We start from the raw sequence: 15,175 nt of genomic DNA, 5'->3' as shown, positions 1-15,175 counted from the left end.
AAACGGTCCAAATAAAGCTATATGTAGGAAATATTTCTGTTTATTACGTTTCAATTAAGGTATGTGCGTTTTGCTTGTAACATATCCTATTTACAGGACACTGAATTTTCGCCCCATCACGATAAGAAAGGGACGGTTCTCGGCTCAACGAGATGAATTGTTAAAGCGGCTCATTCATGCTTTGTTGACCCAAGAACCGGATTTGTTCACGAATTGTTCATGCGATTCACTGAAAAGATCCGAATCAAAAGAACGGTTCTTTCCAAAACCCCCAATAAAATTCCAAAGAAGAAGAACGGTTCGTTCACTAATCGGGCATCGCTTGTAACTTTTTATTACGTCTTTGGGTAGTTTTCTATTTTAACTTTCAAAAGAGCCCACTTAAATCACATATGTAATTCTGTTAAGTGTGTACTTTTGTTTAAAAACCATCAATTATTTCAAATTTAAAATTAAATTAAAATGTGAACTACTTAAATCAAACTGATTAATGGCGTGCTTTGTCAGACTCAAACCTTAAAATATGAGTGCGAATACAGATAAATAACAGAAACAAAAATATCCTGACACTAGTCACATGACCGTGATGTGAGTCACATGATTTTGCTAAACAAGAACTGCTTGGAAAATGGCAGCGTTCTTACAGTGGAGACGATTTGTGTTTTTCGATAAAGAAACGGTGAAAGATCCGAGTGAAAATGGGAAAAATTTCCAACTACCGATGGGTATATCAGCCTGTGATTCAGGTCGAGGACACATTGTGCTTGGAGATATCCTTATAATGCTGAAGTCATGCTTGTGGCTAGCTAGCAATTATGGCACTGTTATACAATAATACCAAGTGTATTTCATAATTACAGTCGTCTAAGTCATCGTATAATTTAGGCTGTGGCAAGCCTGCTTTGTAAAACGGATAATCTCTTATGCTTGACGTAAGTTACGTGTTTCCTTAAATGTATTCATAAGTCCAACAGTCAACACTTTCTAGCTGATTATAAATAGCGATTTCAGGTATGCCATATGTGCGTGTTTTCTTTAACTCATGTATTGCACATATGGATGGACAGATCTGGTTTTTGACCCGCTCCCTGCAGCTGTCCAGCTTTCAGGCTTATAAACTGCGCGTGACACACCTGTACCAGCTGAAACAACACAACATCCTGGTGTCAGTGGGTCAGGATGAGCATGGCATCAATCCTCTGGTAAGATTCACCACAGGTGTCTGCTGAAGCTACATGTCAGTGCAAGTGCTGGTCTCTGTGTGCTTTTGAAATGTAAGTTGATTTAGAGAGTGTGTGTATGTGTCTGCCCATCAGGTGAAGGTGTGGAACCTTGATAAGAAGGACAGTGGCAGTCCTCTGTGTACCCGGATATTCCCTGCCATACCTGGAAACAAACCCACTGAAGTGTCTTGTCTCAGTGTACATGAAAATCTTAATTTCATGGCTATAGGTAGGAGTTTTTAATTCCATATCAGGGTTAAATAACACGGTTTAATAACAAATCAGAGATGTTATAGTAACTAAAACCATTTTCATTACTTGAAATAAAAAGGTAACATTTCTTATTTTAATTTAGTTTAACTTGATGTACTAAAATAACTGATGTACTAAACAACAAACAAACTATATTGACATTTTAAAAGACAAAAATTACAAAAACAGCAAAATTACTTACTAAATCTAAATATTAATAAAACTATAATAGTATCTCAATTATACTAAAATAACACATCACAATTGTTAGCCCACGTTTTTTTAAAAATGTAATTGAACTGAGTATTTGTATTTATATACTGTTTGAAAAAAAGTTGATTTTAGCGGGCAGCTAATAATAAAGCAAATTAAACACTGCACTTTAATGTTGCAAAAGTAAAAAAAAAAAAAAGTTTTCTAATTAATGGTTTTCTAAAACTATGTAAATATAACTTGAAATCCCTTTGAATGTGAATAATTTCAATGATTAAATTTAACACTAAATGGCATTTGCAACCCATTTATTTCTGTAATATGATGCATTTCAGAGTGTAGCAGAAAATTTATTAGGGAAAAAAGTGTTGGTTGGGAGTTTATCCATCAATAATTGATTGGATTGTGAAAAGTGGGCGTTACATGCCCACATACCAAATTAGATTTTATGTTGCTTTTAATATCTGTGTTAAATGCTCAGGTTTTACAGATGGCAGTGTTGTTCTGACAAAGGGTGACATCACCAGAGACAGACACAGTAAAACTCTCAGCCTCCATGAGGGCAGCTGTCCAATCACAGGCCTGGCTTTCCGACAGGCTGGCAAAGTCACACACCTGTTTGTCGCCACTTTAGAAAAAGTGCAGGTACGTTTTAGTTGTATGGAATGTCATACCCTGCCTTTGTAATGAAAGCAGATGTAAATCATACAGAACTGAAAGCAGGAATATTTTTACGTTGACAGTGTTACACACTGTCAGTGAAAGAGTACCCTCGTATAGACCTGGACACTCACGGCTGTGCGCTGCGCTGCTCGGCGCTCACAGACCCCTCGCAGGACTCACAGTTCATAGTGGCTGGAGATGACTGTGTGTATTTGTACCAGCCTGACGAGAGAGGACCCTGTTTCGCATTCGATGGGCACAAGCTTCTAACTCAGTGGCACAGAGGATACCTGCTGCTGCTCACACACAATAACAAGTCACCTAGCAAGTAAGACTCATTTAATGGCATGGATTATCTTTTTTTTTTTTTTGCTTTAAGATTTTTACTTTAATATGCATTCATATTTATTACATTTCATTTGTACAGATCTGATTATGGTAGCAGACAGACATCCCCTACAGAAAAGCACATCCTGACCATTTACGACCTCGACAACAAGTTCATCGCGTACAGTGCGGCGTTTGATGATGTCATTGACGTTCTTGCAGAATGGGGGTCGTTCTATGTCCTAACAAGGGATAACACAATGTATATGCTGCAAGAAAAAGACACACAGACCAAGCTAGAGGTTAGTACAGTGTTATTATCATTAAAGAAATCTTTTTTTTTTTTGTTACCTGAAATAAAATGTTATATACACTACTGTACAAAAGTTTGGGGTGGGTAGATTTTTTTTTTCTATGTTAATGAAAGAAGCTGCATTTCTTTGATCAAAAATACATTAAAACGGTAATATTGTGAAATATTATTAATACAATTTAAAATAAAGGTTTTGTATTTTAATAAATATTTTAAAGTGTAATTTATATTTCTGTGATGGTAATGCTTAATTTTCTGCATTATTACTCCAGTCTTCAGTGTCACATGATCTTTCAGAAATCATTCTAATATGCTGATTTACTGCTCAAGAATCATTTCTTATTATCAATGTTGAAAACACTTATATATTTAATTCACACATTACTGGCAGCCCTTAAACACTAAATTAAAATACAAATGAAATATATTGAAATAAAGAATCAAAACAAAAACTGAACTAAATTGAAAATAAAAAACTAAATGTACAATTCAAAACTATAATAAATGTGATTTTTATTGTCAATTCAATATTATTCACAATTATTAATATTGTCCATAATATTATCCTTTATGATAAATATTTATTTATAATAAAAGTTTATGTGTTGTGTTACTTAGATGCTGTTTAAGAAGAACCTGTTTGTGATGGCAATTAATTTGGCTAAAAGTCAACACCTGGACAATGATGGTCTGTCTGAGATATTCAGACATTACGGAGACCATCTCTATACCAAAGGGGATCATGATGGAGCCATTCAACAGTACATTCGGTAGGTGTGCAGTTCAGATTTCTACTTGTACATTCATGTAAAACGGTAAACAAGAAAGCTGTTTCTCATGCTTACATCATGACCTTCTGTCTTTCTCAGCACCATTGGGAAGCTCGAACCCTCGTACGTAATTCGTAACTTTTTGGATGCACAGAGGATACATAACCTGACGGCGTACCTACAGGCCCTCCACAGGCAGTCCCTGGCCAACGCTGACCACACTACTCTACTGCTGAACTGTTACACTAAACTGAAGGACAGCTCCAAGCTGGAAGAGTTCATAAAGGTCTGTAGAAAGAAATCACCATTGCTCTGAATGTGCATTTAGGCTTTTTAAACAAAGCCTTGACCACTAACAATGCTTTTTATACTCTGCACCTCTCCTCTGAATGTAGAGCAATGAAAGTGAGGTGCATTTCGATGTTGAAATCGCCATCAAGGTGTTACGTCAGGCCGGTTATCACAGTCACGCCGTGTTTCTGGCAGAGAGACACATGCACCATGAATGGTATCTGAAGATCCAGCTAGAGGATTTGAAGGTGGATACAGCATTTTTGGGCTATGATATGAATTATGACACATGACTAATGCTTTTCAGTTTATGTAAGCCAATACTTTTTAATTTCGTCCACAAGAAAGTAGCCCTGCCTTGTTTTTGCCTGAAAAACTTTTTTTTGTTACACTTTCAGAATTATCAGGAGGCTTTGCGCTACATAGGGAGGTTGCCATTTGATCAGGCGGAGAGTAATATGAAACGTTATGGTAAAACACTAATGCACCATGTGCCTGAGAGCACCACTATCCTCTTAAAACGTCTCTGCACCGACTATCACCCCAGCAAAGACTCAACTGACCGGGACAGTCTGGATAGGCCTGTGGAAAACAAGGTCATTTAGATTAGCAATAGCAAATAATCTGGGAATCTGAAGAACAATGAGTTACACCGGATGACCTTTTATCTCAAAATTTTCTTTTGACAGGCCAATCCAGAGGAATTCATCCCAGTGTTTGCCAATAACCCAAGAGAGCTGCGAGCGTTCCTGGAACACATGATTCAGGTGGATCCGTTCTCTCCCGAGGGAGTTTATGACACTCTACTAGAGCTCAGACTACAGGACTGGGCACATGAGCAGGACCCAGGGGTAAAAACATGCTTCATACAATTGCTACACATACCTCATGTTATATTATGCTATTATAGAAGGCATCTGCAGCTCAAACGATTTTTGAAGAATATGACTCATCACCCCCCAAATTGAATGTTTACTTATAAAATTAGCACAAATATCTAATGATTTTTGCAACTAATGTATGTGCAGTACTCTCAGCACCATTTTATTAATTTTACAATATTTGACCAAGTCTATTCCACAGAATCCTGCATATTTCCCCCCCCCCAACATTCAGCATGAAAAAAAAAAAATAAGGAAGCACAATATATTGGCTGATATTACAAAATAGTCAAATTTATTTGCATAAATTTGGCTTGTATAGGATATTTAATTGTGCAAGCTCATTTAACTTATTTTTACATTTTGATGGTCATTGCCATTATTTAACACTCATTTAAAATGTAAAAACAATAGTTTAATAACACTATTAAATGCAATTTTTAAAATGAATTTTTCATTTTGTACATTGTAATATGAAGTTTAAATTCACTTGTAGCATATAAAATGACTAGTTTGACTTTTTAGTGTTTGTTTACTGTTCATTTTCAATTGATTTAGATAACATGGAATTATATCAGCCATAACATCAAAATATTATTTGCATTGGCCAGAATCAGTGCATCCCTAGAAAAAAAGTGTTCAGTTCTGACTGATTGTACACATGCTGTTGTGAAAGCATATAGGAAACTCATCTCTCTTTCTGTCTTTTGTGTGACAGAAGAAGAAGGTCCTGCAGGAGGCAGCACTGTCCCTTCTGAGGAGTGACAACACTGTGTTTGACAAGGCCCTGGTGCTCTGCCAGATGCACAACTTCAAGGAAGGAGTTCTGTATCTGTATGAAAAGGGCAAACTGTAAGCGATTTTTCTCATTTCTTATCAGTCAATCTTACTATGAAAGTGCTTTGAAAGTTATCTACCTGACTTCTACAAGTCTTCTAAAGCCACCTTATTTTGCAACATGGAAGTGAGCAACTTTGTGTGAATGTTTGAGACTTCCATTCATAAGCTGATAAATGTCAATAACTTGAAAAATAGCAAAGTGAAGTAAATGGTAAAACTACTTGTGCATAAAACTTGTGCTACAAACCAGTGTGCTTATGATAAAGAATTAAAATGTTATGATAAACACCAGTTTGCTATATAAAGCAGCACAATCAACTTTTTTTTATTACAGTATACAGTTTATTTTATTACTTTTTTGTACAGATAAAATAACTGGAAGCAAATGACACCAAAAGCCTTGCACATTCAAATTACAAATTGCTGTGACCGTTCTTGCGTTAAAAATAAGGTGGATAGCTTTATGTGACAACAGACCAAAATTACAAACTGAACTGACAAACTAGAGCTGCATGATTCTGGATTCTTTTTTTTCAAATAGAGATCACGATTCTGTACAAAAAACCCCTCCAAAATAACATGCCATTTACTAGAGATTATGACAAAATAATTAAATAAGTTAATTGCTGCAGTCTATTTAAAAATGTTTAATTAATTTGAATTATTTTTTTTAAAATCGGTTTGAATGAGTGATTCAATGACTCACCCATAAAGACTTCACATTTTTCGATACTGGATGAATCGGCGTTTGTGAACAATGTCTTGAATGAATGAATCAATGGCAAATTATTTTTTAAGTCACTTGTCGCCACCTACAGGTATAACGGTGTAAACGAAACAATCTTTATTTGAAGCTTCAAGTTACTTTCAAAGGGTGATGTGCTCTATTTGATCGCTACCGTAGACATCAGTGTCTATATCTGAAGTCTAAACTTTTATCCCAGTCTGTGATCATTTGAATATTTGTAATGGACACTGTGATGTTGAAAGACTATGTAAAGTTGTTGTAGCCTGTACATTATAACTGCTTTCTCTGGGTCAGCGGCAGCGCCAACACAGATTTGAGGTTCAATAGACACAGCCAAATAGTTATCATTTAGGAATAAGATCACATGGGTGTTAATTGTGCAGCTCTACTGCAAACTTACATTACATTTTCCTTTAATCTAATAAAAGCACCGGATTAATAGTGACAGAACTGTTCATTTCTGCAGATACCAACAGATCATGCATTACCACATGCAGAATGAAGAGTATGGGAAAGTTGTGGAGGCCTGTAAGCGCTACGGTGACAATGAGGTGTGTTTGTGGGAACAGGCGCTAGGCTATTTTGCACGTAAAGAAGAGAACTGCAAGGCCTACATTAGTGAAGTCCTGCAGCACATTGATGAAAATAACCTGATGCCTCCTCTTCTGGGTGAGTAATGTGTCTTAAAGGTCATGATGACAGAATGTTCTTGACCGACTCTTAACCTTTTGATGAACTCCAGATCATATAATTGTAGTGTTTGCAATATTGTTTATCATCATTTAGACCTTATGCGAATGTCTGTGTTGCAGTGGTGCAGACTTTGGCCCATAATTCCACAGCATCTCTGTCAGTCATAAAAGACTACCTGATAAATAAACTTGAGAGGGAGACCTCGCAGATTGAGGAAGACGAAAGGAAGATTCAACAGTATAGAGAGGAGACGACCCATCTCCGTGCTGAGATAAAGGAACTCAAAACCTGGTGAGTGAAACAAGAGCTGTGCCAAATGACCAACCGTGAGGTGTATTAATTTTATACGGTTATTTTGTCATTCAACATTAGACTCTTATAGCCACTTCCCCTCTGCGACAGTTGAGAGCATGAAGTGTTCAACATTCCACACTTCGTATTTCAGTTAATTAAGTGCATCATCCGGGTATTTAAAGTGGACTTTTTCTTTTTAGAATTTTCAGTGTGAACACACCATTTATACTACAAAATGGCATAGAATAGAGCATAAGTACGTGAATTTGGACGCACCTGTTTATTTCATTCTCATTAATTTCCGAATGGCATAACAAATTTATGCCACAATCGATCAGTCAGAATCAAGTATCGGAGGATGCGGAGTAAGCTGCTCACGCTGCTCACATTGCTTTTTCAGTGCAAAGATCTTCCAGAAGACCAAGTGCAGCATGTGTAACAGCCCGCTAGAGCTGCCGTCTGTGCACTTCCTGTGTGGCCACTCCTTCCACCAGCACTGTTTAGAGAGCTTCGCTGAGAGTGAGGCCGAGTGCCCCACCTGCACCCCTGAGAACAGGAAGGTGATGGACATGTTGCGTGCCCAAGATCAGAAACGAGACCTGCATGATCATTTCCACAGACAGGTGCTGATTTTTCCCCTGCAGTTTTGAATTGATCAAAAAACAATGCAAATGAAAGTTGGATAGAATTAAATGGTCTTCTTCTCTCTCTCTCTCTCTCTCTCTCTCTCTCTTAGTTGAAATGCTCTAATGATGGCTTCTCAGTCATCGCTGATTATTTTGGCCGTGGAGTGTTTAACAAACTCACTCTGATAACGGATCCTCCTGGAGGAAAGAGTGGAGCTGGGAATCTGGAGGCTGAATTCAACAGAGATCTGCTCATTAACACCAAGAGGAATGTTTGAGAGCTGGACTGGAGTACACTTTAAACGAATTGCTGATCTAGGGTCTGATATCTGACTCCTGGTTTGCGCTAGAAACAGCTCTACACTTTAACATCCTTGGAACAAATCCAGATTAAACTTTGCAACTCACAGCTCATGCAGAATCTCTCAATCTGTGTAGTCTGCAAGATCAGATAAGCATAAAGAGGAAAATATCATAACCGCTGTGGTTACCAGTAAGATGCAAGAACTCGCAGTTCAGGACAGTGACCTTTACAAGCTTTTAAAACCAGCTGCCACAGGTGCACTGTAGAAGACAACTTGCACAGCTTTATTTTGCATCCCTTGATAATTTATGTACAATATTTAATCAGTATTTCAGCCACTCATTACTGCAGATAAAGCAATTAATCAACAATAATCAAATGCCTGTGAAATAGTCATTAATAAATGTAAAACATCATCATTGATTTTGTTGTATTTACACATCTTTACAATATTTGTAAAAGATGCACATAAAAAAACTAAGCAAATTTCCATTCATATATACCTGCATGGAATAGTTTCTAGTTTGCAAAAACAGTTTGGGGGGTTAGAAGTAATATGCCACGTTAAACAGCAAGACAAGTAGTTAAGAACCACATCCTGTTCACAAGAGCTGATCCATGGCACAAACAACTGCTGTATGAATTTATTGAACTATATAATTTATTCCAAAAAAATATTATTATTTTTTTTCAAAACCAAATCACATTTTTGCTACTTCAACCTGTATCACCTGCAAAAGCACCATGGCTTGATTTGTCGAAACAGGCTAAACTTTCTAAACGCTGTACCTTAGCTAGTGAAGAGTTCCCCTATCATCAGCATTGTTGATGGTTGACATATTTTTTTAGTATGTTTATGAAACCAATGATCGTTTTCTGAAGCTCAGAAAAAAAAAAAACAAGCATGAAGAGAATATGTCATTGAAGCGCATTGAAGTGGTAAATGTTATGTCCTCCTAGCTACCACAGTATGATTTTTAGTTTTTTCTTTTTCCCGCCACATCTCAGCAGAATGTTTGAAACATAATGGTGGCACAAAGTGTCTCTTATTCAGAAGAAACACGCGCGAGCTTTTCAGGTTTAGTAATCTTTTAGGGCTAGTTTGTGCACTTTTACAGACATTGCTTCCTGTTTTTTTTTACCACCATTATGTCTGCATCGGTTATTAATTAGACTGCACTATCTGTGAATATTGTTTAGTGGAAAAAGAAACAATTGTGCATTTATTTTATCATTGCATTTATCAAGGATTTAGAAACCAATATTAACAGAAAATTGTCTAGTTGATGTTTTTTTTTCTTTCAGAGTGGGATAATGCAATGATTTATTTTATTAGGGAAATGCAATACACAAAAAGAAGTGGGCTCGTCGCAAACAAAATTTCCTATATTTTATAAGTTACTATAAATGGATCTTTTGGAACAAACTAAAGACAAAACGCGCTGAAAACATGTAATGTTTTAAAAAACACTGAAATGTATGTTATTATTCTGGCAGCTAAAGTTGTTAATAATGCGACTCTTCTTCTAGCATAGAATTAAAATAAAATGCGTCTAAAACCTGATATAAATAGATCAGTGCGTCTGACAAACTGATGTTTTCACGCACTTCCGCTGAACATCTCGCGAGAACAAGTTTCCTTGGCAACAATACACGGTGTTTTAATGGAGAGGTCTGAGCGACAAAAGGTTTGTTATTATAGCGCAAATCTCATTAATTTATCAGTTGATACCATAGTACATATGTAAGAATTTATACAACATGCTATTGCGATTTATTTTCTGCCTCAATAATGAGACGTGGCCACTGAATCAATGTAGCGCGAGAGTTAAACACTGAGCTGCAGTAAAACATTGTTATTCCAGAACGTTGTCACATTTTGTCTAAATATTTTACCACATCTCATGAAATTAAGAAATAGTTGCTTCCTATATCATAAGTCCCATCATAAGCGAAACAGCTAAACCCGCTGGAAAAGTCTAGCCTACTGCATAGGCTCTAACTTTATCTCTAAACGAGGTAACGTTAACGTTATGCTGTCTAACGTTACCTAGACAGTGTTTTTTAGTGCATCATAGAAGTGTCAGCAGCTTTTTTGGTATCATTATGACTTCTCAAAATGAAGCCTGGGTAGGCAGCTCTATACGAGAGACCCAGTTTTAGTAAAAACTAAAGTTCAAATAACTCTTCAATCAGATTCAACTCACAACCAACCAGCCATACGACGAGAGTTTTGAGGTGAACGCAGACGAGGCCGCCAGCGTTCACACACCATCCCCACGACAGAGAGGTGAGAAATCTTAACCACTTTATTCATTTTACCTTCCCATTCACTAACTGTTTTTCCTCATGACAGTTTCCAGGAGGACAGGCAGGCAGAAGCTCAGCGCCATGGCCAGTTATGTTGGTGATAAACTAGAGGACACTAAAGTAAGATTAAAGTTAACTGGCTCATTTTCATCAGTGCTTAAAGTGAGGTTTTATTGACCTGACCTTTCATCTGACCACAGAGAAAAAAAGAGCCGCCACCTGATGCTCACAGTACTAACGAGAATGATGAAGAGGATGAGGAGGAGGAGGAAGAAGATGATGATGACGATGATGATTCTGATGACACAGAGTCTGATGAGGAGGAAGGGGAGCCTGGATCTGCTCCAGAAGGGTAGGGCCGTAAACTTGCACACTGTCAAGACATTAAGGTTTAATTTACTTTTTGCTAATGAGAAAATATATCAAGGGAAAATAAACAGATAGGCCAAAATCAGATATACAGAAAGGAAGTGGGCTAGTTGTGCGTAAGAAGATGCAAATGTAAAATTTCAGTGTTTAACAAAAGTACTAAAAGCATTATAGTTACAGTATTTACTCAAAACAACAAGCTATTTTATTTTAAAATAATGGTGTGTGTGACTCCTCACAGTGCATATGACCCTGCCGATTACGAACATCTTCCTGTCACAGCCGAGATCAAAGAGCTGTTTCAGTACATCACTCGGTGAGCATTCACACCACTTGCTTTCCGCCCACACACGAAACACACGGACATACAAAAGAGGAAGACATTGTCAAAGAGAAACTGACCCTTACTTAACCCTCTTACACTGCAAATTAATGTTTCTTTAACTATCACTTTTGGCCCTGTGGACATTAAAAAGAAAAAGAAACTCTAATTTAAAACTCTTTTTCTTTACCTGGGCTTTTTAAACACAATAAAATAATATTTTCACACGTTTTAATTTGATAAAATTATAGCTTGATTGGAAATGATTCACAGTGAATATGTATATAAATTATAATTAACTATAGTATAAATTCAATTATATTATATATACATATAATTACAACTTTACATTTTTATATAATTAAGAATTTTAAATAATCCAATAATAATAATGTTTAAATGTGACCTCCATAAGAAATTAAAGAAATGTCAATCTTCTTTTGTTTTGCCTGGGCAAATTCAAATTATATTTTCACACTTTTTAATTTGATAAAATTACAGCTTGATGCACAGTGAATTATATGTAGTTAACTTCAAAAGAATATTATAAAATAAAATTAATTATATATACATATAAAGTAATATTCAAATAATCCACAATAATAATGTGACCTTCATATAACAAAAAGAAAAAAACATAAACAGTGCTTGAAGAAGCACACTTATTTGAGTTGTCGATATCTCATGGATTCTTACTGGTATGAATTAAATGACTGTTTCCTTCAGATACACTCCTCAGACGATAGAGCTTGACCACAAACTGAAGCCCTTTATCCCTGATTTCATCCCAGCTGTGGGGGACATTGATGCTTTCCTTAAAGTGAGTGAACATTCAGGTGTGGTTCTGGTCTGAAAGTTTCAACTGACAATTTCTTTATATGTTTTTTTTTACTATTTGCGTTCTGCAGGTACCCCGGGCGGATGGGAAATCTGACAATCTGGGTCTCCTCGTTCTAGATGAGCCATGCGTTAAACAGTCAGACCCAACAGTGCTTTCCTTGTGGCTGTCAGAGAACAGCAAACAACACAATGTCGCTGTGAGTCCACACACACACACACACACACACTAGAAGACTAATTAAGAGCTTTGATGATTGTGGCCTGGCAAGTGAAATGAGAATGTGATGCACATGTCTTTCACAGGAAGTGAAAGTTAAGAGCATCGAAAACCCAGAGAAGAACCCCAAAGCCATAGACAACTGGATCGAGAGCATTACTGAGCTGCATCGGTCCAAACCCCCAGCTACCGTACACTACACGAGGCAAGAACTGACATGAATCAACCCACGAACATCTAGAGAGCAGAACATCTGTTATTTTGCAAGCAGTGTGGTGGAAATCCCCCTATGCGCCCGACTTAAGCTAAACGAAACCTGCTTCGAGTCGGACAACGTCTCGCCCCTTATAAACACCATCACTTGGAAATGAAAATAAGATCTGTAGTGCTCCACTAAACACAATCACTTGAGAATGGAAGTAAGCTGCATTTGAATATGCTTTAATCATGGCCGGGAGGATCTCGGACCAATTTCAGAGAATCCACCCCCCAAAAAAGTTTATAGAATAGGAGCATGAGAAATGTGATCTTTCATTAAATACTTTTTCAACAATATGATTGGTTCTTCATATGTGACCCTGGACCACAAAACCAGTCACAAGGGTCAATTTTTTGGCCGACATACAACTATTTGTAAATCTGGAATCTGAGAGTGCATAAAAATTGAAACATTGAGAAAATTGCCTTTAAAGTTGGCCATTTATGTTGGCGATTGTGCTGCATTCACTCATAAAAATACATGTTTTATATATTTACGGTAGAAAATTTACAAAATATCTTCATGGAACATGATCTTTACTTAATATCCTAATGATTTTTGGCATAAAAGAAAAATGGATAATTTTGAGCCATACAATGTATTGTTGGCTATTGCCACAAATATACCCATGCGACATGTGACTGGTTTTGTGATCCAGGGTCACATATGTATAATTCTCTGTTACTAGGTAAAAGCAAAGTTCTGATTAATCAAAGTTCTGATTAATTAAAAATGTCCTTGACACCAGTCTTGTATATTCCTTCAGACCCATGCCAGACATCGACAGCCTGATGCAAGAGTGGCCAGCTGAATTCGAGGAGCTTTTGGGGAAGGTTAGCTTTTGAACAAAATATGTTCTGCTATATGATCCTTCATCAAACCGTGTTCATCTTCACTTTCTGGTCTGTTCACCAGGTGAATCTCCCCACAGCAGACATTGACTGTGATTTAGCAGATTATGTTGACATTATTTGTGGTAAGTTGGTCCATTGCATGTTTCTTGTATTCTCATCTTTGATGCTTTTGTTGGTTATTATAACAACTGTTCGTGAACCCTCAGGAATCCTGGACATCCCTGTGTACAAGAACCGAATTCACTCACTTCACGTCCTGTTCACACTCTACTCTGAATTCAAAAACTCACAGGTTAGTTTTATATACTCTACAATATTATAGGGTTAGTTAATTATTCACCCTCATGTCGTTCCAAACCCATAAGGCTTTCGCTCATCTTCGTAACACAGATGAAGATCTTTTTGATGAATTCTGAAAGCTTTCTGTCCCTCCATTGACAGATTCGCAACTGACTGACTGCTTCAAAAAGTTCATAAAGAGATCGTAAAACTAACCCATATGAATTGAGCGGTTTAGTCCAAATTTTCTGAAGAGACATGATCGCTTTATATGATGAACATATTTAATTTAGGCTTTTATTCACATATAAACATTCATCAACTCGCACATCAGTTGTGATAAATGGAAACTCAAGCATGTTCGCTTGAAGTTCGAGAACCAATGAGGTTCATGTTACGCAGTACGTTTGAGCTTCAGCAAGAACCAATGAGGTTTGTTCTCGTGCGTCAAGTAGGTTCAGTTGAGCTTCTGTTTATGTTCGCTGATCAATGTTTGTCAATAAAAGCCTAAATTAAATCTGGTTCATTTCTTGTTTCTTCTGGTTAATATGGTAAAATATGGTTCTCGATTAATATGGATTAGTTTTACAATCTTTTTATGAACCTTTTGAAGCGTCAAAGTGGTTGTTGCATAGCTGTGTATGGAGGGACAGAAAGCTCTCAGATTTCATCAAAAATATCTTCATTTGTGTTCCGAAGATGAACGACATGAGGGTTTTCATTTTTGGGTGAACTATCCCTTTAAATAAAATGTTAAACATACCTATCACAGTCTGCAAATATTGATTAGGTTTTTTTTGCATTATGCAGTATTTTTGTAAAAACACAAGATTTTGAATGTTTAATTTGTGTGTGTGTGTGTGTGTGTTTTTTAATGGTTGCTGCATTTTTTTTTTGGGAGGTTGTACTTTTGATAACCTAATTTCCCCCCCCCCCCTGTGATCAGCACTTTAAATCTGTAGCGGAGGGCCAGAAATCTGACACACCGCCTGCTTCACGTACAGCGACTGCTGAATTAGAAAGACTCACTTTGGACTGAAGTCTCCATCATGGCCTATTTTATTACATCCTGTTTTGTTCTAAGCCGTCATGTCACCAACTGGGTTCTGTTATGTTCTATTTCATTACGTTACACTATGAATTCTTCATATGATTGTTCTCACAACAGGGTTGTGATGCTATAATCACTACAATTGCATTTTAATAAAACATATTTCTTCAAACTGTAGACTGGAAATGTGTCTTCAAAATAATCAAATCTACTCCTTTTCTACACCATTGCCAAAT

General features: G+C 36.8%; 2 protein-coding genes across 2 annotated transcripts; both read left to right on the top strand.

The window, feature by feature from the left end:
- Positions 1–584: 584 nt before the first annotated feature.
- vps11 (VPS11 core subunit of CORVET and HOPS complexes) lies at positions 585–8,857 on the top strand. Its single transcript, XM_084103841.1, has 16 exons — positions 585–770; positions 1,054–1,202; positions 1,317–1,452; positions 2,170–2,333; positions 2,432–2,679; positions 2,779–2,980; positions 3,610–3,761; positions 3,861–4,047; positions 4,157–4,300; positions 4,451–4,648; positions 4,742–4,903; positions 5,652–5,785; positions 6,988–7,190; positions 7,334–7,505; positions 7,909–8,131; positions 8,245–8,857. Exons 1-16 carry the CDS (start codon positions 629–631, stop codon positions 8,410–8,412), a joined length of 2,784 nt encoding a protein of 927 aa, XP_083959967.1. The 5' UTR covers positions 585–628; the 3' UTR covers positions 8,413–8,857.
- A 1,160-nt stretch (positions 8,858–10,017) lies between these two features.
- On the top strand, positions 10,018–15,111 carry ift46 (intraflagellar transport 46 homolog (Chlamydomonas)). Its single transcript, XM_084103844.1, has 12 exons — positions 10,018–10,126; positions 10,635–10,728; positions 10,795–10,868; positions 10,949–11,100; positions 11,359–11,433; positions 12,166–12,259; positions 12,348–12,476; positions 12,583–12,701; positions 13,522–13,588; positions 13,671–13,731; positions 13,816–13,901; positions 14,835–15,111. Exons 1-12 carry the CDS (start codon positions 10,103–10,105, stop codon positions 14,925–14,927), a joined length of 1,068 nt encoding a protein of 355 aa, XP_083959970.1. The 5' UTR covers positions 10,018–10,102; the 3' UTR covers positions 14,928–15,111.
- Positions 15,112–15,175: the final 64 nt, after the last annotated feature.

The sequence above is a fragment of the Abramis brama genome (assembly GCF_963993115.1).
Source record: "Abramis brama genome assembly, chromosome: 25".
Classification (NCBI taxonomy): domain Eukaryota; kingdom Metazoa; phylum Chordata; class Actinopteri; order Cypriniformes; family Leuciscidae; genus Abramis; species Abramis brama.
Note: the sequence above shows the minus strand (reverse complement) of the source record. Positions and strands in the feature narration are given on the sequence as shown.